The 25,769-nt window shown below is 33.1% G+C and overlaps 7 protein-coding genes across 12 annotated transcripts; 6 read left to right on the forward strand and 1 right to left on the reverse strand.

The window, feature by feature from the left end:
- Nucleotides 1-6,641: 6,641 nt before the first annotated feature.
- LOC103504571 (heavy metal-associated isoprenylated plant protein 37) lies at nt 6,642-8,854 on the forward strand. Its single transcript, XM_008468926.3, has 3 exons — nt 6,642-6,941; nt 7,126-7,201; nt 7,607-8,854. The coding sequence occupies exons 1-3, from the start codon at nt 6,903-6,905 to the stop codon at nt 8,665-8,667; spliced, it is 1,176 nt and encodes a 391-aa protein (XP_008467148.2). The 5' UTR covers nt 6,642-6,902; the 3' UTR covers nt 8,668-8,854.
- A 1,122-nt stretch (nt 8,855-9,976) lies between these two features.
- Nucleotides 9,977-10,867, forward strand: LOC127150922 (uncharacterized). Its single transcript, XM_051089719.1, has 4 exons — nt 9,977-10,145; nt 10,259-10,393; nt 10,486-10,602; nt 10,726-10,867. The coding sequence occupies exons 1-4, from the start codon at nt 10,032-10,034 to the stop codon at nt 10,729-10,731; spliced, it is 372 nt and encodes a 123-aa protein (XP_050945676.1). The 5' UTR covers nt 9,977-10,031; the 3' UTR covers nt 10,732-10,867.
- LOC103504573 (uncharacterized) lies at nt 10,732-14,153 on the forward strand. The gene is made up of 6 exons (XM_051089579.1): nt 10,732-10,869; nt 11,139-11,315; nt 11,849-11,989; nt 13,043-13,228; nt 13,414-13,551; nt 13,989-14,153. The coding sequence occupies exons 1-6, from the start codon at nt 10,732-10,734 to the stop codon at nt 14,151-14,153; spliced, it is 945 nt and encodes a 314-aa protein (XP_050945536.1).
- LOC103504572 (U-box domain-containing protein 11) lies at nt 13,596-19,512 on the forward strand. Of its 5 annotated transcripts, none has more exons than XM_051089716.1 (8): nt 13,596-13,823; nt 13,989-14,154; nt 14,258-14,295; nt 14,700-14,756; nt 15,496-15,856; nt 17,151-17,267; nt 17,454-17,831; nt 18,277-19,512. In XM_051089716.1, exons 5-8 carry the CDS (start codon nt 15,503-15,505, stop codon nt 19,336-19,338), a joined length of 1,911 nt encoding a protein of 636 aa, XP_050945673.1. In that variant the 5' UTR covers nt 13,596-13,823; nt 13,989-14,154; nt 14,258-14,295; nt 14,700-14,756; nt 15,496-15,502; the 3' UTR covers nt 19,339-19,512. The 5 variants fall into 5 exon arrangements, with proteins under 5 accessions (XP_050945673.1, XP_050945671.1, XP_050945672.1 ...); XM_051089714.1 differs by having other exon boundaries at nt 15,576-15,856; XM_051089715.1 differs by having other exon boundaries at nt 13,596-13,784; nt 15,576-15,856.
- Nucleotides 19,513-20,014: 502 nt separating this feature from the next.
- LOC103504574 (uncharacterized) lies at nt 20,015-21,949 on the reverse strand. The gene is made up of 3 exons (XM_008468930.3): nt 21,599-21,949; nt 21,432-21,496; nt 20,015-21,303 (listed from the first exon to the last, which is right to left on the reverse strand). The coding sequence occupies exons 1-3, from the start codon at nt 21,853-21,855 to the stop codon at nt 21,209-21,211; spliced, it is 417 nt and encodes a 138-aa protein (XP_008467152.2). The 5' UTR covers nt 21,856-21,949; the 3' UTR covers nt 20,015-21,208.
- On the forward strand, nt 20,204-20,844 carry LOC103483041 (probable calcium-binding protein CML31). The gene has a single exon (XM_008439475.3). The coding sequence runs from the start codon at nt 20,204-20,206 to the stop codon at nt 20,636-20,638; it is 435 nt and encodes a 144-aa protein (XP_008437697.1). The 3' UTR covers nt 20,639-20,844.
- A 1,539-nt stretch (nt 21,950-23,488) lies between the features above and the next one.
- LOC103504575 (uncharacterized) lies at nt 23,489-24,737 on the forward strand. 2 transcript variants are annotated; one of them, XM_008468933.3, is made up of 5 exons: nt 23,489-23,660; nt 23,735-23,831; nt 23,955-24,037; nt 24,225-24,281; nt 24,458-24,737. In XM_008468933.3, the coding sequence occupies exons 1-5, from the start codon at nt 23,547-23,549 to the stop codon at nt 24,521-24,523; spliced, it is 417 nt and encodes a 138-aa protein (XP_008467155.1). In that variant the 5' UTR covers nt 23,489-23,546; the 3' UTR covers nt 24,524-24,737. The 2 variants fall into 2 exon arrangements, with proteins under 2 accessions (XP_008467155.1, XP_008467153.1); XM_008468931.3 differs by having other exon boundaries at nt 23,492-23,660; nt 24,210-24,281.
- The last annotated feature ends 1,032 nt before the right edge of the window (nt 24,738-25,769 follow it).

The following is a 25,769-nucleotide window of genomic DNA, read 5'->3' on the forward strand; positions in this document are numbered from 1 at the left end:
TACTACACAAAATATACGACAAATTGTCTTTTACGAGCATTTTGTAAAAGATGTTGTTGAATTTATGGATATATCGACATATCCATAGACCATCTTTTACCTTATCTTGAACAAAAGACATTATAATTGTTTTAATAATTAAGTTGATCAAAGAATCTAACTTCTAACCTAAAAAAAATAATCTATACCAATTGACTTTGCTATTAATACCAAGATAATATAATTAACTAAATTAGATTATGAAGTGTTTAGCTTTTTATAATTTTGGAACTCGGTTTTTATTTTTATTTTTTTGGCTAATTTTTTCATTCAAAAATTTCTTTTAATGGAAAAGAGTAGAATTTTTTAGTATAAATATTTAGTGAGAAGATTTAAACATGGAATCTTTTATCGTATGGTCAGGTTAGAAGTTAAAGCTCTTATCGAAGAGAAACGGTAGATTTTAAGCTAATGCTCTAATATATTTAATCCATAATATGATGTATGAATATAAATGTGACATCATTCCTATCTGGTTAGGTATGATCTTTTTTCCTCTTTCTTGGACTACCCCATTCATTAATTAATTAATTACAAACATTTGGGTTATTGATTTTTTGTAGTGTAAAATTACTTTCATAATGAAGACACATATTTGTCTTCCCAATTCATTGATAATATGTTAGTTAAAATATAAGAACAGTTAGTTTGATATTTAAGTTAGTTATGTAGTAGTAGAACAAGGGGTCAAAAGGAAAGCAAGGTATGTAGAAAAGAAGATTAAGTAAGGAAATGTGTCTTGCTTTATACATATGTAGGTGCCAAATGGGGGCTACCAACATAATAATAAGCTCCAAAGAATGAAACAAGTTGCTATGTTTGAGGCGGCTTAAAGCTTGGTTTTTCTTCCCTCTTCTTTTTTTTTTGCTATCGGCCTCCAAAGCCAAGCGACCTAATTGGTGTCCTACTTTCTTTTACATTTTTTTCATCTCCAACATTACTTGTAACAATATCGTTTTGATTTGTCCATTTAAGTCATTATAGTTTAATAAATTTTATATTTAGTTTTTAAGTCGATGTCGATTTTAAATACAATTTAATTTAAAGATAGTTAAATAAAATAATATTTATAAAAAAAATAAAATTACTTTTGATAAATTGATCGGTCTAAAATATTAATTAAAAGCCTCAAGAAAATGTTTGCTCAATTGGGGCATGTTAGCCGCATCAACTAAAGATGTCCATTTTAGGCCACATTGGGCCTATAGGCCCAATTGTGTACCCTTTCCCCTTTTGTTTTTCACAAATGTCAAATTTTTGAATGCTCAAACATACCTTAGTGGACAAAATATTTACTTTTGACAGGAAAATCAAATTTTTTTTTTTTTTTTTAAATCTCGATAGGATATTTGGCTGTGAGTTTTTGTAGATCCATGGTTTAGGATTTTATACCAAATAAATTCAAGGGATAGTTGCAAATGTAGCAATTATATTCAAAATAATTAAGTATATAGCAACATTTTAAAAAAATTGTAAATATAGCAAAATTTGTCAAAATCTATCAATGATAGGAGTCTATCATCGATAGACTATGTAGCAAATGTTGGTCTATCACTGATAAACTATATGAGTCTATCAACGATAGAAGTCTATCACCGATAAATTTTGCTATATTTGCAATTTTTTTAAAATGTTGCCATATAATTAATAATTATTCTAACAATTGCTATCCATTCTAATTACCCTAAATTCAAAGTAACGTTTCTAAATTTTCTCATTATAAATCGAATCCAATGAGTTGAAAAAATTGGAAAAAGATGGTTTAAACGGTTGAATTCAATCTTGAACATTTAAAGGTTGTGTCGCACGTATATTTCTTTTTAAAACTTTTCCTATGCTTTTAATATTTTGTTTAGTTGATTATTGAAATTTAATAAGTGTAGATTAGTTTGTTGGATGGTATGAATAAACAATAAGACAATTATTATTACAAAACCTAACCTTAGTACGATGTTTTTACTCACTCCACAGTTTCTATTCTTTCACTTCTATTTATCACTGTCCAGTGTCTACCTCATTTGTTGAAACAGAATTTAAGATCTTCTTCTACCCCACACCTTCAAATACACAACAATTCCAATACCCAAAACACATAATTAAGTTAATAACATCACAAATTGTCAAACTAAAGTAGTGCATAAGTAAATTAGTCATACAAATAGGCAAAAGAATTTGTTGGAAGAGAAATATAATTATTTATTGAGAGAGAGAGCATTGAATGTGATGAAGTTGAGGAAGAAGGAAATGGAGAATAGAATGGAAAGGGTTTGTTGAGAAATGGGAAATTGGGAATAAAGAGATGAAGAAAAGAGAAAAGAAAACATTGGACAGAAGAGTTTCAGAAAATAGGTAGAAAGTAATGATGACCCTACTCTACTAAGTAGCAGCAGCAGCAGCAGTAGTAAGTAAGTAAGTAAGTAAGTAAGTATATATTATCTATCAACATATTATTATTATTATTATTTCTTTCTTTGTTTCTTCCAACATAAATTTTAAATTATTTGTTTTTACCCTTTCTCTCACTGTTGTTTAATTCCTTTGCATTTATGAGAGCCTTTGGCTTTTTTTTACAGTTTTACTTACTGTGTTTGTGTTTGTGTTTGTGTTTGTGTTTGTGTTGGTGTTTGGTTTGTTGTGAACTCTTCTTCTCTCTTTTATTTCACACATACCCCCACCCACCCCCACTAACGTCGCGTTTACCCTTCTGAAAATAACGTAATAAATCAATACAAATTTTATTAATCTTACAATTGTTTTGTTGTCTCTTGTGCAATTTTATACAAATACATACCACCCTACCTCCAAACCTATAATTAAATAAAACAGTTTGATTGCTAAATGAAAATTGTTACGAATTAGGAAAAAAAAAAAAAGACAACCCAATTACATTTATTAGGAAAAAAAATGATATTTTTTCATAAGAGAAGAAAAAACACAAAGGATTCTTAATTAATTGTTTGAGTTATTTCAATTGAATACCAATTTTGTTTTATTTTATTAAATGCAGGAACCAACTAAACAAATAAATTATCTACTGAACAAAAGACAATACAAATCATTCATGCAATTCTCCAACACCTTTAACAAGATGTTTATCAATAACATTCTTTATCGATCATGATGAGAGGTTAGTTTAATAGTGTGTTCTATTTATGTTGCTTTATATATTAAAAAGATAGTCATGGACGAAACACTTAATAATTATATTTTAAGATAATTTCATTAGTTAATTAAACTTATTGAGTTTTTTATCCATCCATTTTCACTTAGAAACGCGAGCTCCATTAAGAAATTTGCAATGGACCATTAGATTGATAATATAAGTTGATTGCAAATGAAGGAGTCATTAATCAATCAAACTTTATTATTACATGGGACTCACAGTTTCTTTTGTACTAACTTTCCATCATTTACTTTGTTTTTATTTAGCATATGATTGTAATATAAAAAACAATTATATGGTAATCATATATATTCCATTACATTTTCACATAGGAGTAAATAACACTGATGAATTTTATATTACAATTTTATTAGAATTGAGTTTTATTAGGACAAGTACATAAATGTAATTAAATTCATTATGATTGATTAGAAAATATTAAATGTAATATTTGATAGTATGTTGAATTGTGACACCTTATGTTTGATCCTTGGTTATAGTACAGGGGACCTAAGTCCTATTATTGTTTCTTTCAGAGAAAGAGTATTTTGGGCTTCCTTTCTAAGTTTATTTTTTCACTTTTTTTTATTTTTACTTTTTTTGCCTTTTAAAGTTAGTCAACAGAAGACTTCAACTTCAATGGACAGCTACACCAATTGCAAAACAAAATACAAAAACAAACACAAAAACATTTTCCAACACTTCATAAATTACTTCTATATATGCACATACACACACCCAAGATTCCTACTTTACCATTTTATTTTACTTGTTCCCCATGCACTACTTTTGTTTTTATTAGTATTTTAGTATTTTAATATATATATTTCTTTATTTATTTGATCTAGGTTCGTTTTGGTTTCTAATTTATATGTAAATTCCTTTTTAGGAAGTGGTTTAAAAGTGATTAATCAAATTGGAACTTTATTGGAAAAGATTTTTCCAATTAAATATGTAATTTAAAACTTTAATTAAAAGTTTCCATCCTATTTTTTTTTAATTATTATTATTATTTAAGTTTGAAGTACAGTCTGATGAAGTTCATAGTTTACAATTTGACAAGTTCTTCGTCAAAACCCATTGTTTTGATTTATTAAAAAAAAAAAAAAGGATACTTTTTGATAAATAAAATGATATATTGAGACCATTTGCGAGGTTTGTCTAAAATGAAATTTTCAATAATTTGAGAGCAAGATTAGAGCTTTTTCTTATTACTTTTTTTAATTTTAGAAAAACAATAAAACAACTAAACAAATTAAAGAACAAAAAAAAATTAAAAAACAAAAACGACTCACTTATGGAAGATAGTCTTCCATCAAAAATTGAGGTGATATTTTGCTTCGAGCATGCATGTGATACAAACTCATGGATTACTAAGTTACCCGTGTGACTAACAAAGAAAAACCTAAAAATTACACACTTTCTACGATAATGTTAGATGAAATGCCTAAAAAATTATTGAAGTTCAAAATAATATTTGAGTCAGTCGTGAATATCATTTTTAGTCAATCGGATGATGTTTGAGAATTACGTCCTACCATTAAAATCTAGTGACAATGATTTCGGTTCATTGGAAGTCAAGTTAAATCTCCTCCGACTTTTGACGTTAATAAGAAATAAATCCATGTTAGATAGGAAGAAATGCAATGCAATGCAATGAGAGAAATAAATTAAAATTGGGTATTAAGTTTTATAATAGAAATGGGGAAAGAAATGGGTATAAGGGAGAAGAAAAAGAGGCATAGGGATGTGGAGAAGGGAGAAGAGAGAAGGGAGAGCGTGGAGATGCGTTATAGAATGTGAAGTAGAGAGAGAGGGGGGGTAGAAAGAGTAATTAGAAAAGAGTGAGTGAGTGAGTGAGTGAGTGAGTGAGTGAGTGAGTGAGTGAGTGGATGAAATGAGGAATAAAGGGAAAAGAAGGAAATGTTTATAAGGAAAAAACATTTGGTCCTCGTAACTGAAACCATCAGATTGGTCCCACCACTCACGGGGAGATGTGAAATCACCCCTTCAAACTGCTTTCACCATTTCTTTTCTAATTTCCAAAACAAACAAAAACCAATTCAATTATTATTTCTTCATTATTTGCTAATTAATTCTATACATTTTATTTTCACATCATTTTGTTTTTCAATTTTTGTTCTCATTTTACAAGTGTCAAAAGAATGTTAATTAATGATAAGTGAAAAGATTGAACCAAAATAAACAGACACATGGAATTTAGCAACCCAATTTTGTGACATAAGTTACTTACGTTGATGGCCTCTGTGTCCAATACAAAATAAATCCACTAATATAAGATAAATCAATTATAACATTCTACTTATTTGTAATCACATTTAGGCTCCCTTTGAGAGAGTGCATGGCATGTTCATTTAAAATTGTGAATGTAATAGTAAATGTGTCATTCAAAATCCTTTCCATTTTTCAAATGAGAATCGCTTTACTTGATGTCTCCCCCTGGGAGAAGTAATTTATGGGATAAAAAAGGATCCATCTCTCAGCTTTAGCTTCTCCAAGTCGAGAATTGTAAATTAAATCAAATGACTCAACTTGCCTTGTCCTCAACTTAGGGGAGTATGTTGGCTAAATGATCCAACTTATCTCCCCCTCGGTCAAGGAGGTCAAGTTGGGCTATTTGCCTTACTCACCTTGCTCCTCGCCCTCATAGGCTAAGGTGGACAAAAAAGAGTATTTTGGCCCAATGCCTATCGTTTTTTTTTCCTCACTCGGCCCATTGACCAATTTACTCCACTTCTTTTGTCTTCCTAAACACGTGATTCATAGTCAGAAAATGATTCGTGATAATTATTATTTTCACTCTTAATATGGTAAGATTTTCACTTGGATTTTCTTTTTTTGTTTTTTTGTAAAAGCAGTTAAAGTTTGTTGAAAACAAATCGATGCATCATAAAATTATTGATTTATTATCATATGTAGACATATGAACTTGTCATTGTGATTGGAGCACCAACTCCAAGTAGGCAATGGATGTTTAGGGCTTCAACCATTGTGATTACAATTAGTTGCAAAATTGTGTAGAAAACTACCATTAGTTTCAAATTGTTTAATTTATAATACAATTCAAGAAAAGAGATATGAAAATTATAATATTCTAAAAATGTAATTAAAATTAAACCAAATCAATGTATAACAAAGTGATAAATAACGATAAACTAGTGATATCAAAATTGGTAGAATTAATGTTTTAACTGGTTAATTTTTCTCTATATATATATATATATTTATTTATTTTTGGTCATCTAAAACAATTCATAAAATTTGAGAGATATAAAAAAAAGAAATGGAGAAAGTATTTGGATTTAGGCATAGGGCAAGTGAGAGAGAGAGGCTGTCAAGTCGCTGTTGTTTTTATTTGTTTCCTCAGTGTTTAGTTTAACGTTGAATCACATCATCTCCCAATTCAAAAAAACCCCTTTTATCTCTCCCTCTCCCTCTCACTCTGTTTTCCCCTGTTTCCAAAAATCCTCCCTTTTCCCTCTCTTCCCTTGCTGCTGACTTCTTTCCTTTTTCAAAATCAAAACCAAGACCAAAATCTCTCTCCAAACAGTCCTTTCTTCTCTCCCATGTGCCCTCTTCTTTTGAGGAGGAAACTCCTCTTATTAATAAATTAAACCCCACTTCTCCTATCCCATTCTTCTTTGCTCTCTCTATCCTCTTAACACATTCATCTCAAGAAATGACTAAAGAGGATGATTTTAAGCTACTGAAGTTTCAGGTTTTCATCCCTTTTTCCGTTTCTCTCTTCATAAACCACTTTCCACTATGTTTTGTTTTGTTTTGTTTTCTTCTTCTAAAGTTGTCTTTTTTTGGTTCTTCTTTGCTCTCATGAAGGAATCTTCTTTTACATGTGTGACTGTTTTTTTTTGAATTTTTTTTTTTTTTTGGTTTGTTTTCTTTAGACTTGTGATCTCAGAGTGAACATTCACTGTGATGGGTGTAGGCTGAAAGTTAAGAAACTTCTTCAAAGGATAGAAGGTTTGTTCTTTTGCCTTTCTATTTTGTTACCTTTTTTTTTTTGTTGCCTATCTCCTTTTCATTCTTGTTGTCTTTACTCCTTTTTGGGTCAATGGTAATGTAATGCTGCTGTGGAATTTGTTTGGGGACTGGGATTATGAGAGAAAATGGAAAATAAAGTTTCTAAGGAGACATGGGTTTTGTGGAATTTGTTTAATTCTTGAAAAAAAATGCAAACTTTGTAGGTTAGGGAATAGATTACTGCTTTGAGAAATTGGAAATTGTCTGTTGTGATGGAAAGTTGAGTTGTGTGCTTTGGCTTGTTTGGTTTACTGGGAAAGTGTAAGTAAATTAGTGAAAAAAAAGGAAATTTTGTCATTTTGTTTTGACAACAGCCTTTTGATGAAATTTCTATTGTTTGAACAGGAGTTTTTCAGGTTGAAATAGGTGCGGAGAATCAAAAGGTTACTGTTTTAGGTAATGTGGATTCTTCAACTTTGATCAATAAGCTGGTGAGAGCTGGAAAACATGCTGAGCTTTGGTCACAGAAAGGAAACCCAAGCCCGAAACCAAAGAACAAAGACGATAAAACTCCGAACAAGGAACCGAAGCATCTTAAACTGACTTCGTTCAACTGTGAAGATGATGAAGTTGTTGATTGTGTTGAGGAAGGAGATGATTATGAAGCTGCACAGCTTCAGTTCAGAGATATCCTCAGGCAGCGAGCAATCGAAGCGAATAATGCCGGGAAAGGTGGCATTGGGATGAACCGAATTCCCGGGCTTGCTGCGGGAAATGGCAAGATGAACAACCACCACCACCTAAGTATTAACAACAAACCTGGAAATGGAAAGAAAATAGACCCGAATCAGCCAATGTCAATAAAAAATACCCCATCTGAGATTGACAGAAAAACTTTGGCAGCTCTGAAGATGAACAATGCTCAACTTTTTGGTAACGGCCGGGAAAGTATCAATCTTGGGGAAGCGAAAAGAGCGAACAACAACGACCTGAATTCTATGATGAGCATGGCGGGATTCAATGGTGGCAACCTGTTAAATTTCGCCACTCCGTCGTCAATTGATGTCAATTCAACAAACGCCTCTCAAGGACTTCACCTTCAACAAAACAATGGCTATGGTTATGGCTATCAACCATCATCCACCTCTGGATTCTCCATGGCAACAGGTCAATATCATCCCCAACAACAACAGCAACAACCAACCTTCATGAGTGGCTACAACCAGTATCAACAACAGCAACCATTGATGAACATGAACAACATGCTAAATAGGCAAGCAATGAATCAACAGCCTCAAATGATGTACAATAGAGCTCAATTGGTTCCATCAAACACAGGATATTACTTCAGTTACAATCCAAGCCCTGTTCATCCAAGTTATCCTTGTGTTCATGGCTACAACAGTAACTCTGCAGCTGATATGTTCAGTGATGAGAACACAAGCAGCAGTTGCTCAATTATGTAAGAAAGAAAAGGGACAAAGATCATTGTCATTTTTATTTTTATTTTGTTTGTGTATGTTTGGGGTGGGGGGTTGTTTTTTTGTGTCTAGGGGATCTCTTTCTCTTTTCTCTTTTGTCAGTGTATTTTGTTTATTGTTCTTCAAAGATGGTGCTTGTGAAATTTGAAGCTGTCTTGTCTGTTTGTTTGTCTTTGTTGTCTTTGTTGTTTTTCTTTGTTTCAGAAAACAGACTTTGATGGTCTTTGTGTGAGGGGGACTTGTGGAGAAAACGTACAATACTGTGAGGATGAGATGAGACTAGAGAGAGTCGTTGGATTTAGAACAGATTTGATTCTGTGCATTACTTTGAACAGAAGAACAGGATTTGGATTAGGGTTTTGTAGATTCTGGATATATTTGGGATCTTGGGAATCCCCCCAAAAAAGAGAAAAATATATATATATATATATATTAAAAGTTCTAGTGGTTTGGTCAGGTATTTATCTAACTATGATTCAATTTTGAATCTAGTCATGTACAAATTCAATACTACAACAGACCTAAACTCTAACTCTCAAAATTAAGGTATTAAAAGAAGTTAGAGATTCTTAATACTAAAACAAACATCAAACTTACTAAGATTGCTTCATGACAATACAAATTTATTGTGACCACTTGCATAAATGGCTTTATAAAAAAAAAAGGAAAATATATATAGCATGAGGATATAATAATAGAATGTATAGTAGAAAGATATAATAACTGCATATGTAGCATAAGGATTTGTAAGACTACACAATTCATGTATAATCACCATCGTGGAATCTTCTTCCAAATTTTTTAAATTAAAAATTTATCAACGACAGATGATTGCTGTCACTAATGGTTGTTATATTTGTTAACTTTCTATTTTCCACCTTACCGATGCTTCTAAGTTTTTTTTCAAACTAAAAGCCTCATATTTACAACAGTTACTAGCGATAATATTTGATAGCCATTGTCATTGGTAGATGCTATTGGTCATAGTTTTTTATTTCAGAAACATGTTGTCTATTGTTATGACTATCAATGATAAACGCTCAAAGATAGATTTAGTATTTTAAGAATTTTTACCAGTTGACCGGTGAATATTTGTTACTTTGAATTTTATTATTTGCTAAATTTTTAGTTAATTTCGTAAGTGGTGATGTTCGCTATCATTTTGCTTGTAAGGAATGTATGTTCTCTTCGTCCAACCTTAGACCTTAATGATAATTTATCTGGGCCGCTCGAGTTAGGTAATAATAGGCCCAAATTAAGGTTTCTTTGTTTATTTGTTTTTGTGTTATCTTTCTTTTTCAATTCCGCGGCATTTTCATTTCTCATTTGGTAGTTTGGTACCGCCAGAAATGTCCCTTCATCTCAGTTATCCACTCCCGATGTTCCCCCGCCGGAATGGATTCCCGACAACATCTCAGTCATCGCCGCTAAAGTCGATCGTTTCCTGCTCCGCTACCGCCGGAGTGAGTTCGTCTCTTTGATATCACTTCCTTCATTTCCACATGGCATACAGTTATTCCAAATTCAAATTACTGCACTAATTCGATTCCGATTGTTTCTATAAATGAATACGCAGTGTAAAAGGCAGTATACAAGTGTGATGATAGTCCCGACGGGAGTAGGCGCTGCTATTGGTGGATACGCAGGTGACGCTTTGCCGGTTGCTCGTGCCCTCGCCTCCGTCGTTGATTGCCTTATAACTCACCCTAACGTAATTATTTCATCTTGCCTTGATATATTTACGATATTAAGTTTTGTTTTTTTTCTTTTGCTTATTGTCAGAAATTGTGGAAATTTCTTTAGGTGCTTAATGCAGCAATGCTTTACTGGCCGATGCAAAATGTGCTTTATGTTGAAGGCTATGCACTAGATCGGTTTGCAGAAGGCTCATGGGCTCTACAACCTGTTCACCAGAATCGGGTATATGTTGATTAATGTGGTTGTCTTTTCTTTGAACTAGCTGTCATATGTTGTATTTTGCTAAGGCTAGTGGTGTCTGGGTTGCATCAGTGACTTCCCTGCAACATGATAATGTATTTTTAGAGTTGAATGAATCAGGTAGGATTGGTTCTTGATGCTGGAATGGAGAAAGAGCTTCGAATTCGTCACTTGCAAGTGGCTGATGCTGCTAGAGCTTCCCTTGGATTGCCTGTGATGGAATATGTTGTCACAGATACACCTCTAGTGGTATTATTTTCTTACTCACATGAGATATCTAATTTAACTTGGCATATTCACGCCTAGGGAGTACATAGATAAATAATATCTATAGTATGAATCTCATAAGCTGGTTAATTTTGAGTATTTTGACTATGAGGAATATTACATAGTTGTGCTTTCAAGATCAGTTCTGTGTGCCTTAGCTCAACAGGAAAAACTACAAAATTTATTTATTTATTTATTTATTTTTAACGTAAGATTATAAAAGTTTAGATCGCTTGCCTGATAATTGATAGGTAGAGAAGTGGATTGATCTAACGACTGGGCAATCAACTGGGAGGATAAGACATCCTGCCTCACTGCTTAGAGCCGTGCAGACATTAATCAACCGGTCAAAGGTGAATGCAGTTGCAGTTGTTGGACGTTTCCCAGATGATGATGTTGAAGAGGCAGATAATTATCGACAAGGGATGGTATGGAAGTTTCTTAGTTTCTCCAACTCCCGTTGTACTTCATTTGGACCGTACCTTTTTTACTGCTGTGAGCTGTTGAGGATACTTTTTGGTCTATCTCATTATGAAATAGGCCATAAACGTTGACTCTGCTTACAGTTGTATAGAAAGTTAGGAACCATTAGTATGCCCCAAAGTTGTAGTTAGCATTGATATTATTTCAAAGGAAAGCCCTCTAGTTGAATTTTGTCCTTTGACCTGATAGAACTATTTATGATTGTAAATATTTTCTGAGTCTCCTGATTATCGTGAATTTGATTTGATTAAATCGGAGCTTTTTTTTTCTTTTTATTACAGTTCTACTGGTAGAGTTTTAAAGAACTCGGTTATAATAATAAGAAAAAGGAATCGCTGTTTACAAATTGTCTTCATGTGTTTTTTTTCAGTAATGCAATGTTTAAGTAAACAATCCAAGAAGCAGTTCTAAGATGTGTATCTACTCTATTGTGTATCTAGTTATATGATATCTAATATTTTCAATCTTTCGTTTTTAGGGAGTTGATACTTTGGCAGGGGTTGAGGCTATTATTAGCCATCTTGTGGTGAAGGAGTTTCAGATTCCATGTGCTCATGCTCCTGCTTTGTCACCTACTCCCTTGTGTACATCTCTATCTCCAAAATCTGCAGCAGAAGAGGTTAGTAATACTCTGGACTTATTCTCTCGGTTATTGTGTGTACTGAACTTTAATTAATAGCAAAAGTAGTTCCTTTTCTTATTTTAAAAAAACTCTAATTTTGAAGTTCTCAAAACAATGCAACTAACCGCTTCTTTAGCTTAGGGTTTAGGGTTGCAAAAATGCAAACAAATGGAAAGTGATTGCCGTTGGCTTCCCCGCTTTATCGTCATATATTAAATGTTTTGTTTAGGACGGCTTAGTGATTATTTTTTGAAAGATAGGTGTGGGGCGGGCAATAAAACTCTTTGTGAGTTGTTCCGCGTTTATATCGCATTTCAAGCAAGAAGTTGTTTTTTGTGGTTTCTATTTTACCATGTACAGATCCCTCGTTGTAGTTAGGTTTTACACATTACTTTTCTAACAGAGAGGTGTTAGATAATGTGGGTCCCGTTTTGATTCTTCAGGATCAGCAAATGTTTTGTGGGAGGAGTTATTTTAGGCTTTGGACTCTCGACTCTTCTAGGGTTCTGTTGCAGTTCTTTCTTTTGTTTATTGTTTGTCCCTTCCCCTCTCTACTATCCTCTACTTTCTTCTCCATCTAGATGGTCAACATCCCTAGGAAGGTAAATTCTTTGTGGGGCGGATTTTACATGAGAGAGTTAACACTGTGGACTAGATGTTCTTCCCTTGTGTTGTTCCTGCAGTGATACGTTCTTGGTAGGTGTCAAGCTGTCTCGTATCACTTGTTGTGGGGTTGCCAATTTGTTCAGTCACTCTTGGAAGTGTATTTCTCTGCAATACTCACTTATTTTAAAAAGAGGAAATAATGATTTGCAGTATACATTTGAGAAAAAGGAAAAGAAAAGTTACTCAGTTTACACACAAGCTAAAGTCCATATTTTGGGAAAACTTGTATTTACTGCATTTGTTTTAATCTGAACTGAAATATGCCCACTATAAACAATATTAACCGAACTGCGTACTTTTGTTCTTTTCTGTCATTGGTGGCAAATTTTGTCTCGTTCTCTTTTTTTCTCATTCTCATGCTTTCAAGGCCTCCATCCTGTGCAGTTAGGATTCACATTCTTACCATGTGTACTTTCTGGGTTAAGTAATGCGCCTCAGTACTTGAGTAAGAATTTTGATTCATTGGGGAAGGACTGCCTATTAGCAAATGATGTTGATAGTGTTATTGTACCTATAAATGCATGTGGAGGGGATGGCACTCTTGCTTTTGCCAGAAGCAAACAGTACAAGGTGATCAAATTTGTGAATTTAATACATTGTAAATGTGCAGTTGGATCTGGACGGTCTGGTGCGGATACATGCTTTGTAGAAGCAATATCTAACCAATGACGTCAGTACATTTCATTTCTAAGAGACTGCTTTGGATTACTATTTTGACATCGACCAAGTAATGTAAACTTTGTCCGTTTTTGCAGCCACTTATCATTGCAGTAGAGGAAAATGATACAGTTCTCAGCGATTCTCCAGAGTCACTTGGGATTGAGGCGGTATGCATTGGAAAACTTCTACAACGCTTTATCTTCTTCACTTTTCTGGTTGTTGCTGACGAAACTGTAATTGGAACAATCTGGAAGTCAAAATATTGAGTTCTAGTGAACTTACATCCTCTTACGTACTGGCCGAAGTTGAAATTGAAGAAGGAAGAAGGATCGTGGAACCTTTTAAAACCAAAAACAAGCTATTTTGATCCTATGGTATTTGGTCGCTTTAGTGTTTGTGATTAATTTAAGTCTCCCATAGAATTGGTCTTAGCTCATGGACTGAAGAAAAAGACCTACAAACTCTGGTGAGGGTATGGAAAAAAAGGGTAGAGAAAATCCTATAGGTTAGGCTCATTATTTTTTTATTTAAACTAAAAACATACGTGATTTTTATAAAAAAAATATGTTAAATCATCCGAATCCCTGATCGTATTTATAAAACAAAATATATTATTGAAACCCTTGCAGAAAGATATTTGTCACAGAGAGTAACTAAGCATATTGTGCAGGTAAGAGTTGCAAATTATTGGGAAGCCATTGGTGTTGTTGCAGCTCACAAGGCTGGAATAGATCCTTATTCCCTTCGAAGAAATAGAATCAAAAACATTAATTGCATTTCCAGTACATCTTCTAATGGCCAAGCAGTTTCAAGTGCCTCTCAAGGATTCCACTGAGGTATCTAATAAGTGATAGTTGTGTACAATTATGAATGTTATTTCTTACATGTTTAGAGTGATTCTAAAATGGTTAAAAGTAAAATCACTTTTGTCATTTTTAGGATCATGCGGAGAATGCTTTTAAATCCTTCAAAATCAGGTTTGATAGTATGAAAATGCTTTCACAAGTGTAAAATCAAATATTGAATTGATTTTGAATTATTAAAAGCTTGTTTTTAAATTTGTTATAAACATTGCAACAGTGATTTTTGAACAAAATCACTCTCAAACATATACTTTGTTGATCCCATAAAAAGTTGTTCCTTGGTTCATAGTGTACAACTAGTAATTATAAAATGTTATTAAGGGAACATTATCTTTCGAAATATCATCATCACTCAAGGGACTTGTTATGTGATGTCAAATGTTTTTTCTTTGATGTATCCAGTGCAATTGTTCGATATCTTGATTTGGGATATGTGATAAACAGCTAAATTTGAACGGTGTTTTTTTGAGCTTGGATTTTGAACTCTATCAGCTAAATATGAATGTTGCTGTCTGCAGGGTCGGTTGAATTCACCTACAAAAGTTGGTTATATATATTCAACTCCTACTCACCAGGTAGATTTTATTTGGTTAATTTTTTTTTTTTTTTTTTTTTTTTTTTTTTTTTTTTTTTTTTTTGTATTTTACTCTTGAGTCAATTCTTCTTCCCGTACTTTTCACTATTTTATTTTATCCCTATAGCCATAGTTTAATTTGAATTTTCTGATTTTCTTCAGTCTCCTACCACTTCTAAATGAATTCAAATTTTATAGAAATTTCAATCTCAATAAGAAATTAGTCACGGCAATAATAAAACCAATATAGTTGAAGAAGTTTTTTACTTTAGGTCAGTTTCTCATCGAAATCAACGTAATTCCTCACCAACAGGGACGATTAAGAAGATTTAACCAAACTATAGGATAAGCTATTGTTCTCAAGCCTCGTGTTTTGGCAGTTTTATGGAGATATACAGCTGTCTTTACCATAATATTTAATATGATAAAAATATTCTTCAGAATGATATCCTCAAATTTGTTTAGCTATCATATTTCATCAGCAACCAAATTGCTTCATATAATATATGATATTAAGACAGTGTCAAAGTCAATCAAAATTGGATTGGCCATTGTTGTAACAATCTGAATCATTACCTTCCTGTCTTCTCAATTCATAAAAATATATTTATTGATGGAAACATGAAAAGTTTCGAAAGGCACAAACAATATTAAAACAAACAACACGAAGCTTCTCCTTGATATTCTGATTGCTTTATCAAGAGAGAAAAGACTAAACACCTAGGTGTGGCAATGAGCAGCGAAGTCATGGGAGATGGCCGGAGGCGGGCCTTAGCGCTGCAACTTCTTGACCTTGTACGTGACTTTGTTCTGATGTCAGGGAGGTCGATCGCTGGCACTGGAGACGCTATGAAGAAAGATTGCACCGATCTCATTCGTCGGATTGCCCTCCTGATCCATCTGGCGGAGGAGATAACAAACTTCTGCAGTGGCAGCGGGGACAATTTTGAGAAATCGAATGATGATGGGTCTTCTACTTCTTTATCTTCTTGGTTGGATTGCCTTTCCGAAGTGGTTGGAGCAATTCAGGCGGCAAAGCGGCTTCTGTACACGGCTTTGACTTTCTCTGCATACGACGAGGAGGGTTGTGCGGCTTCGACGGTGAGTTCATCTTGTCTTTCTATTAAAGATTACATTTGTTTGTGTTACTTCCATTGATGTAATAAGTCTGCAGTTTTGAGTTTTTGATTCAGTGCAGATTTGGCAAAATTTTCAATCCCATTCTACGTGCTACCTTCCTCATCTACTCTTTATTTATTATTTATGTTTCTATTTTTTAAGATTGGTGAATCTTCATCTTTAATTCTTTTTTGTAAGAGAATTCAACTTTCGAGCTTCCTTTCGTTGATAGGTGGAAATTTGGTTCTGTTGGCCTGCCTCTCTATTTTTATTTTTAAATTTTACATTTGAATTTTTTTTTTTTATTTTAGTTTAGTGATTTATCTATATTTTTATTTTTATTTATTTTTTTAATCTTTGGGATGTGTGGTTCTATACTTTTTAGATGTGATCATCATACTATTCAAATTGATTTTAGATTATTCAACATATTGGAGAATGGTTACGAACATGATAAGAATGATTCAACCATTTTAAAATAACCTTCGAATGTCTATTTTGGCAATGATTGATAATTTTATGGACATTCTTTTTTTGTTAAATGCAAAATGGAAATTTAACTATCAATAACACGTGGTCAATGGTCCATTTGGTGGGAGTCCTTTTATTTAATTTTTACTACAAAGTGGTGAGCTCAATTCGATTGAGAAGGGAGAGAAATGTCAAAAATAATATATAATATATTTGTAAATATTTTCCAAATTTTTTGTCACTTAAAATAATTTTTCATTTTTAAAAATAATATAATGTGAAAAGTTTAATTGGCCTATGTTAACAACGTGTCATCATTTTAAACTTAACCAACCACTAATTTAAGAACCAACCAGAAAACAAACTTGCCAAATAGAAATGAAATTCATATCAGACCAAACATGTTACTTATGAAACATTCAATATCAGTTAAACATTAAATTTAAATCTTCAAGATCCTTATAATCTAAGTTCAAGAGTATATTTTATCATATATGAATATATACTTTCATGATTTTTGGTTCTCAATTTTTACTGTTGATAAATTAAGCCATCATTTAAAAAAAATAAAAAACTTCAAACTTCATATTCAAAATTGTATAAAAACTTCCAATTACATCTAGACCTTTTAATTTTGTGATTGATGAGCCTTCGTCATTAACATCATCTATATGCTAACTTAATCAATTGGAAATATGTTGTGAAATATGACAACCAAAGAGTATTCAAAGTATATTAAAGTAGATCCTTGTTATTTCTTTTAATTCCACATATATATTCTTAACATCCTTTTGTTTAAATTAAGGAGGAAGGTACCAAAAAACTGGTTCTACAATTCAAGCATGTGACAACAAGATTGGAAACTGCACTTTCAAATCTGCCATATGATCAATTTTGTGTCTCAGACGAAGTACAAGAACAGGTAAACATAACATGTTTATCATCAAATTTGAACCCGAAATCTCAACGACCAACTTCAAGAACTTTTCGATTGCTGTTTAATTGGTACATTTGTTAGTGAAAGAAATGATCTATGTTGTAGTTAGTTACATTATTTTGCCTTTTCCTCAAACGTTTGAGAATGTTCTTGTTTTGTTTTTTTTTAAAGGTTGATTTGGTTAGAGCTCAATTAAGGAGAGCATCACACAAGTATGAATCTATGTCTAACCCTGCAGAAAAGAAGCTTCAAGCAAGAAGTTCCGTAAAATGGATGATCAATAATGAAGTCAGAAGCATGGCTAGCGTTGATGATGGAGATGAGTCTCAGCATCGTCCTCGAAACCGCGATCATCTGGCTAGTCTCGATTCGGTGAATTCTTGTTTTGATGAGTGTTCAAGTGTTGTTCATTCTGATACGGAAGATGTTGTAGCCAGCAGGAGCCAAGATGAGGTTAAGAAGCCTCTGGAAATTGAAATTCCTGAAAACTTCTTATGCCCCATTTCCTATGAGTTGATGTTGGATCCTGTCATCATCTCGACGGGACAGGTATGATCACCATTGATTCACTCTTTGTCTAAGTGTTGACATAATTAAATGTATCGTAATCCATTGATTTAGGTTTTTAGTTGATTGGTGATCTAACAATTCTATTAATCGAGACAAATACTTTTAGGAAAACATGTAATCATGCTTGTTTTCATTTCACTGATTTTTTTTAGAAAAGGCATACAATTATAATGAAATCATTTTATATTATTTGGTGCTTAGAACGACCAAGTCGTATTTGTTTCTATTTGCAATATTCGTTCTAGTGTTTAGAGGAGTATGTTATATAAACTCTCGAACTTTATTGGCTACAGACGTAGCTAACATACTGATAATGAACCACGTAAGTTTTTTTTGTCAATATCTCTACTCTTTACGTTTTTTGTTTTCTTTTGTTTTCTTTGTTAGTCAATTTAATAATAAACTTGATTACAATAATTTGTAGACATATGAAAGATCCAACATACAAAAGTGGATAGACAGAGGAAATAGAATATGTCCAAAAACTCAGGAGCAGCTCCAAGCACTAATCCTCACTCCAAATTTTATAATGAGAAAACTAATATATGAATGGTGTGAAGAGCACAATGTCAAGCTAGAGGAAGGACTAACCAACGGGAAACTTAAGAAGTGTAGATCGTCTGAAGACGACTGCCGAAGAACTCCTCTGCCAATCAAAACTCTGGTTCGACACCTATCATTTGGGTCGGTTCAAGAGCAAAAGATCGCCGTGACGGAGATTCGACAGCTATCGAAAAGCAGCTCAGAGCATAGAGTTGAAATAGCAGAAGCAGGAGCAATCCCACAGCTCGTTAACCTTTTATCTTCAAAAGATGTTATAACACAAGAAAATGCAATTTCTTGCATTCTTAACCTTTCACTTCATGAGCAAAACAAGAGACTTATTATGCTTTCTGGTGCAGTTTCATACATTTCCCAAGTCCTCAAAGTTGGGAGCATGGAAGGGAGAGAATGTGCAGCTGCGACGATTTACAGCTTGTCGTTAGCCGATGAGAACAAGGCAATAATAGGGGCTTCAGGTGTCATACCGGACTTATTAGAAATTCTCGACATCGGTACCCCGAGAGGGCAGAAAGATGCTGCAGGAGCTCTATTGAATTTGTGTATGTACCAAGGGAACAAGGGCAGGGCTTTGAATGCTGGGATTGTCAAACCATTGTTGAAAATGCTCTCTGATTCAAATGGTTCCTTGGTTGATGATGCTCTCTATATAATGTCGATTCTTTGCGGCCATCCGGATGCGAAAGCTGCAATGGGGAATGCAAATTCACTGCTTGTTTTGACTGATGTTTTGAAGACGGGGTCACCTCGCAGCAAGGAGAATGCAGCAGCTGTTCTGCTTGCATTCTGCAAGGGAGACAGGGAGAAGCTGGAATGGTTGACAAGGCTGGGCGCGATGGCACCATTGATGAAACTTGCGGAGAACGGAACGGGGAGAGCAAGGCGGAAGGCTGCTTCATTGTTGGACCAACTCAGAAAATCATGAACAGGAACCAAACCATGTTTTTGACTATCTACAGAATAGAATGTTAAATAGTTTTTTTTCTTCACATTCAAATCTGATTTGCTAGTTTGCATATTGTTTCAAACGTTCAGCAAGAAAAGTTAAAAACATCAATCATATAATCTTCTTATATAGTTCACATCTTCCTATAATTAATGATGAGGTATTGGTTATGTTCATATACCTTTTGGTAATAAACAGAATAATTGGTTGAGCTTAAAAGAATAATAATGATAAAAGAAATTAATATGGAAAATTCAAGGAAAAGATATAATAATCTTGAAGCATCCATGAAATTCTATTGGTCAGTATATAATGGAAGAAGAGTCTTGATTATAATTTTGGAAGTCAATGAATGCTAAGAGAAGTTTCATGGGGGAATCCTTTCTCTTTGAATTTGTTGACTTTTTAATCTAGAAAAAGGAACTTTTTTTTGTTTAACAACAAATTACATTATTCATCTAAATTTAAAGTTGAATTTAATAAAATTTAAAGTTTATGTAAAAACTCTTTTTTTTTTTTTTAATTTCAAATTTTGATTCATACAAATAAATCAATATCAAACTGTTTGTACTTCATAATTTTGCTTTAAGGTGTTAGAGAAAGGGTCGTTCATAAGAAAAGTCTCCCAAAGTAAAAAGCATAGTCAAACCATAAGTAATAAACTTAAGAACTTTACGATCCACCGCCTACCGCCGCCAACCGATACAACTTCTTCCTTTACACACGCCAATTCAATCCCTAACGCGCAAATTCCTTCCCCATATTTAAACATCTCCATCTTCGATCAATACCCATTTCATCATTCAAAACCATTATTCAATTCCGATCTTAATCTCCCATAACCATGGACAAACTCTCCCCTTACCACACTCTGCTTTTCTACACCATAGACACAGATTCCGACGGCAAAGTTTCCCCTCACGATCTCTTCACCCGCCTCCCTGCTCTCACTGGGCTGGATCTGACCGAAGCGGAGGCCGCCTCGGCTGTGGCTGCCTACGATTCCGATGGCGACGGGCTTCTGGGGATGGAGGAGTTTGGGAGGTTGGTGAAGGGGGTTGATGATAATGATGATGATGATCGAGAGGTGAGGGAGGCTTTTCAGATGTATGAAATGGAAGGATTGGGGGTGATTACTCCGGTGAGCTTGCGGCGGATGCTTAGCCGTCTTGGGGAATCGAGGAGTGTTGGGGATTGTAAGAGAATGATCGCTAAATTTGATTTGGATGGCGATGGAGTTTTGTGTTTTGATGAATTTAGGGGTATGATGCTGCTTTGAATTTCTCAAACCTAATTTCTATGTGTTTGGGAGAAAAAACGGCATTTTTATTTTTACAGTAATTTCATTCATTTCTTTCTTTCTTCTTAGAAATAGTAATTTTCATTGTTTGCTAATGGATTGTATTAGTTAGGAACTACAACATTTATTGAGTGTGAGGATTTGAATTAGATGTATATAATCAACTTCACAAGTTTACTCACCTACAATTTTTGTATTTCTATATTTTTACTTACTTTAAAGTTTAAATCAAACAATTCTTTCCTTCTATAAATCTTTAGATTGTCGCTATTAAAAAAAAAAAAAAGCAAAGATTAAAGTGCAATCATTTTAAATGCTTTCTATCTCTCCACAATAACAAGGTAAACATTGTGTTAGGTAATGCTATGAAGGCCTTCACAAATAATTATAGCTTTAAGGATATTACTTTGGATGCCTTTCTTGATAAACTTGAGACCAACAATATGAACAAACGTCATTAGTAGAAGAACTAGCTTCGTGGAAATGAGCCTGAGCCAACTTTGGACCCAAGGAGTTGGCATTTCATTTTTTGTCCAAATTGCATATATCTCATCTAACATAATGTGAACACAAGTTATGTGAACATGTTAAGAAGCAACAGTCGGTCACGGCTTTGTTAGTCGACAACTTGCCTCTACTTTCACCTGAAAAATGAAATATGGAAAGGGCAGTAAAAGACCTGTTACTGAGCCTAGGAGGTAAATCTGTTAACCTTTCTATGAAGTAAGGTGTGCATTCTTGAAAACGCCAGCTATCTCTCAAATATGCATACCAAAAGTCGCTAGAAAACACCAAAAGGTTGCTTGACAGCGACTTAATCTCCACCCAAAAGTACTTCTGAAAAACACCCAATAAACCTTTCAAAGTCAAGAAAGATCCAAGTTTAATCCAATCTAAAATGGGTATCTAAATCCCATCAAGAAAACACCAAAAACTTACCCAATCTGGTAGATTGACATGGGATCGCGGCAGCTAAGCGTGCGGCGCAGAGGGAAATGGCTCGTGGCGTTGGGCGTCGGCTTGTGTCGTGACGTTAGCGTCGATGGGAGGGGCCGACAATCGGCGAATGAAACAGAGGTGGGAGGGGGCGAGAGCGGTTGCATGAAGAAGAAGATAAAAGGATAATTTATTTTTTGAACGCTGGCACCTTTAATTCTTGTGGCACTGTTGTTAGTATAGTTGCACATGCTCTTCATCTCCCCCGCCCCACAAGATAAAAGCTTAAAATTATTTTTTCCAAATATCTCTTTTAAAAACTAAAATTTTTATAGCTAGGAGATAAGGAGCACATAAAATGCTACATTGTGCACGAGTGTAAAAGGAGTTCGAACCCTAAGTTGATCGTATCATATTCCAAATCCAACTTTTAAAATATGGGTTAGGTTTGATTATTGTTTGTTTGAGAAGAAGATGGTGAATGCTAGAGATGAGAAAGAGACGGTGACGGAGATGAGAGTGAAGAGAGGAAAGGCTAAGTCAAAGAGATGAGGCGTGAAGACTGAAGTTGAACAAATGTAAGGATGAAACGTGAGTTCGTGACCTATTTCTTTTTCCATTTATTAAATAATAGTAATAATAAAAAATTAATGATTTTTTCAAAAAATTAACAAACTATTTATCCTCTCAAAATAAAATGAGAAAATTCTTTTTTATTTTTGATAATTTCAAAATATATATATATATATATATATATATATATATATATATATATAATTCGTGTTGAGTTTGGTGGAATCAAAATTTTTTAACTTCGAGTCATAAAAATATATATAAGTTCAAGTTCCTAATTTCTTTTCCCAAATTAAATGTATACTAATAGAAATATAAATGGGTTAAGTTGGGTTAAAGTGATTTTCTGAAATAACTTAAAATTTTTAAAATTGTAATTTGAATCCGAACCCAACCTAAAATAAATATTAATCCAATCTAACTATTATAATTTGGATTGTATAATTCGGATTGTTGAGGTCGTGGGATCAACACCCTTACCAACATATATATTTAGTATCCTTTTAATCACTCAAATCAATATATATTTAATGTCTTTCTCTCATTAATTATTCCAAATTCTCCAATTAAATATATATCGGTATATATTTAATATCCTTAAATCCAAAATCCACAAAAACCAAAATTTTAGGTAAATTAAAATCAAATTATCCAGACACCCAAATTATACTTCCGAACCAAAATATCAATCAATTAATTAAAAATTATCTTAGATTTGGAATGTTAGCAACTATAATAATCTATTATTTACCTCAAACACTCCGTTAAAGTTTATTTTAAACATCTTATTCTCTCTAGTAAATCCAAATAGATAAAATAAATATTCATTTAATTTTATAAAGATCTATTCTATAGGCAATCTGGAAACAAAAACTTACAAAAAAAGATGCACATAATGGTATTTCATATAAAGGTCTATTCAAGATGTGTGTTTATTGGTAAACACGTGTCGTTTTTAATCAATCAATTTGTAATTTGATGAAATAACACCACAATTATAAATTGGCTTAAAGTTTAAGATATTTTCAAGTATAGCATTTAAAAAAACAAACAAACTTACAACAATAAAGGCCACCGCATTTCGTGAAAGAGTTTCAAAAATTAAGAACACATATTTTTTCGAACTATGAAATTCCGTGCGATCAAAATTTTTTTTTTTTCTTCCCTCCTTTATTCATTAAAAAAAGAAAAAGAATGTCTTTGGGTTTGAATGGTCGAGAAGGATCGTATGAAAATATCTAAAACGTTAAAAAATATCTCATCTTTATCTCCCATCCGGAAGCTTCCGGATGAGCCAACAACAAAACCCAATCTCCCCCCGTCTCTCTATAAAACCCCACTTACTTACTATTCAATCAATTCTACACACCGTACGTCTATGGAAGAAATGGAGCGGGATATTTTCGGGTCCAATTCTTATTACACCATTCTCGGAGTCTGTTCGGATTCTTCACCCGAAGAAATTCGTAGCGCTTATCGCCGCCTGGCAATGGTAACATTTGCAACACATTTTTCTCTTAATCTCTTTTGGAAATACCAAATGCCAATAATGTTTGATTTGTGCAGCGATGGCATCCAGATCGGTGGGCGGGAAGAAGGGCTTCCCCTGCTTTGTTGAGTGAAGCCAAAGCCAAATTCCAGCAGATTCAACAAGCTTATTCAGGTATTAATCTTTACATTCTAACTACAACCCTTTTTCTTTCATGAATCTTTTGTGAAATCTTGTTTTTTCTTTTTTAATCATTTGGGTTTAATTTGATTAAGAGATTTTTAATTTTTGGTGTAGTTTTGTCGGACCAGAGGAAGAGAGCAATGTATGATGCTGGGTTCTATGATCTTGACGACGATGACGAAGATGTTCACGATCAGGTGAGGCCGCTGATGTACAATTTCTTTTAATTTTTTCAAAATTGAGATATGAAATCTTGACTTAGAATAACAATTAAGATTTGAATACTGTTACATTGTTCCTAAATTTTATAAAAAAAAAAGAGTGGATTTTATTTATTTATTGCCTCTTATTATTAGTGATTAATTGTAGTTGGGTATGAAGCAGGGATTCTATGATTTTATGCAAGAAATGGTGTCACTTATGGCTAAAGTAAGGAATGAGGTACGTATGGATTTTAAGCTTTTGAATAATATCTCACATTACATAAAACCCCATTTCCCACTACGCTCCCCTTTCTTTTAAAACATTCTTCCTAACTTCAGTTTTATAATTTCAATATTTCCTTTGACTCTTGACTTTACATCTTGAGAGTTGACGTTTTATTTTTTGTTTTAAAGGATTGCAAGTACAACAGCCTGGAGGAGCTGCAGACAATGCTGACGGAGATGGCCCAAAGCTTTTGAATTCTCTTTTGTCTTCTTTCTGTTATGGGCCAGTAATTTAGGCAGCCCATTGAGAGACAGCCCAATTTTGAAATATGCTTTTACTTCGGAGCCCATTTTGAGCCCATCACTATCGTGAGGCCTCACACGGGCCTCGGCCCACATTTAAGATGCCTCTAATCGTGTAATGGTAGAGAGAAATGAAATTTGTTCATTGACTTTTGTTTTTATCTGATACTTATGAGTCGATGTTGCATCTGCTAATGGTCGATTTATGTGTAACATAAGAAGAATCAATAATAGTAAAATAAAAAGGAGATTGCAATATAGTAAAATTTTAAGCTCAATTAAATTTAATATGTGGTCAATCATAGTGTCATAATTGATTAAAGATATTCTAATACTTCAAAAAAAAAAAAAAAAAAAAAAAAACTTTGGGTCATTTGATATAAGATCCTTTTCTTTTTCAAAGTCTTTTCAATAACTTGTTTCTAATTATACTTTTTTCATACATACATGGTCTTTAGTGATGGTTATTGTTTCGATCTTCCCAAATTTATGATTATGTTATTTAAAACTGATAGAAGATTAGCCTAGAAATTTCAATTAATGGAAAGCAAAGAGAGAGTTGTTGTTTGTGTTGGGGAATTTGAGTGATAAAATGTGTGGAAATATGTAAAGGGGGTGGCCATATTATAAAATTATTCTCCAATCTTTATATTTATTTTAATTATATTATTCCCAAACTTTTCTCCTTCACTAGCCGCCCCCCTATTACTTCCACTGCCTTCCATGTCGGTCCCCTTAATTCAATCCTCTCTACTTTTTCTTAAATCACACCCCTTTTTCCAAATTATCTTTTGTCTTTCTAAACCCTTTTATCAAATACATTTCATTTCTTTTTATACTTCACTTTTTTCGATTTGACACCTTCGATCCTAATAACTACTTCCATTCACCTATTTAAATAGATTACTTTAACGATTAGAAATAAACCTATCTTTAATTTTTTCTTTTGTTAATATATTATTGTATTTGTATTATACTCCATCGTAAAAATAAAAAAAATTTAAAATTTTTAATAATTATTTAAACAAGATCTTGACATATTTTAGTATCTATCTAATAAATATATGATTTGTGTTAGATTCAAAATTATGTTATTAGATAAAAAGTAATGGAGCAACAAATATATCTAAAAAGGGAAAAGGGAAAAAGAAATTAAAAAAGAAAAAAAAAAAAGAAAAAAAGAAGAGAAGCAAAGAGA

The sequence above is a fragment of the Cucumis melo genome, chromosome 9 (genome assembly GCF_025177605.1).
Source record: "Cucumis melo cultivar AY chromosome 9, USDA_Cmelo_AY_1.0, whole genome shotgun sequence".
Taxonomy (NCBI): Eukaryota; Viridiplantae; Streptophyta; class Magnoliopsida; order Cucurbitales; family Cucurbitaceae; genus Cucumis; species Cucumis melo.

Bases quoted from the DNA above. Each gene is read 5' to 3' on its own strand.
- LOC127150922 (XM_051089719.1), top strand. From the start codon at position 10,032: ATGTCCCTTCATCTCAGTTATCCACTCCCGATGTTCCCCCGCCGGAAT. The intron at 10,146-10,258 runs GTGAGTTCGTCT...ATGAATACGCAG, and splicing joins CCTGCTCCGCTACCGCCGGA to TGTAAAAGGCAGTATACAAG. The intron at 10,394-10,485 runs GTAATTATTTCA...AAATTTCTTTAG, and splicing joins GCCTTATAACTCACCCTAAC to GTGCTTAATGCAGCAATGCT.
- LOC103504571 (XM_008468926.3), top strand. From the start codon at position 6,903: ATGACTAAAGAGGATGATTTTAAGCTACTGAAGTTTCAG. The intron at 6,942-7,125 runs GTTTTCATCCCT...TGTTTTCTTTAG, and splicing joins TTAAGCTACTGAAGTTTCAG to ACTTGTGATCTCAGAGTGAA. The intron at 7,202-7,606 runs GTTTGTTCTTTT...TTGTTTGAACAG, and splicing joins ACTTCTTCAAAGGATAGAAG to GAGTTTTTCAGGTTGAAATA.
- LOC103504572 (XM_051089714.1), top strand. From the start codon at position 14,262: ATGCGGAGAATGCTTTTAAATCCTTCAAAATCAG. The intron at 17,268-17,453 runs GTAAACATAACA...TTTTTTTTAAAG, and splicing joins CAGACGAAGTACAAGAACAG to GTTGATTTGGTTAGAGCTCA. The intron at 17,832-18,276 runs GTATGATCACCA...AATAATTTGTAG, and splicing joins TCATCATCTCGACGGGACAG to ACATATGAAAGATCCAACAT.
- LOC103483041 (XM_008439475.3), top strand. From the start codon at position 20,204: ATGGACAAACTCTCCCCTTACCACACTCTGCTTTTCTACACCATAGAC.
- LOC103504575 (XM_008468931.3), top strand. From the start codon at position 23,547: ATGGAAGAAATGGAGCGGGATATTTTCGGGTCCAATTCTTATTACACC. The intron at 24,038-24,209 runs GTGAGGCCGCTG...GATTAATTGTAG, and splicing joins ACGAAGATGTTCACGATCAG to TTGGGTATGAAGCAGGGATT. The intron at 24,282-24,457 runs GTACGTATGGAT...TTTGTTTTAAAG, and splicing joins TGGCTAAAGTAAGGAATGAG to GATTGCAAGTACAACAGCCT.
- LOC103504574 (XM_008468930.3), bottom strand. From the start codon at position 21,855: ATGAAGAGCATGTGCAACTATACTAACAACAGTGCCACAAGAATTAAA. The intron at 21,497-21,598 runs GTAAGTTTTTGG...GGTGTTTTTCAG, and splicing joins ATGTCAATCTACCAGATTGG to AAGTACTTTTGGGTGGAGAT. The intron at 21,304-21,431 runs GTATGCATATTT...TTCATTTTTCAG, and splicing joins GTGTTTTCTAGCGACTTTTG to GTGAAAGTAGAGGCAAGTTG.
- LOC103504573 (XM_051089579.1), top strand. From the start codon at position 10,732: ATGAATCAGGTAGGATTGGTTCTTGATGCTGGAATGGAGAAAGAGCTT. The intron at 11,316-11,848 runs GTATGGAAGTTT...TTTCGTTTTTAG, and splicing joins ATAATTATCGACAAGGGATG to GGAGTTGATACTTTGGCAGG. The intron at 13,229-13,413 runs GTGATCAAATTT...CCGTTTTTGCAG, and splicing joins CCAGAAGCAAACAGTACAAG to CCACTTATCATTGCAGTAGA.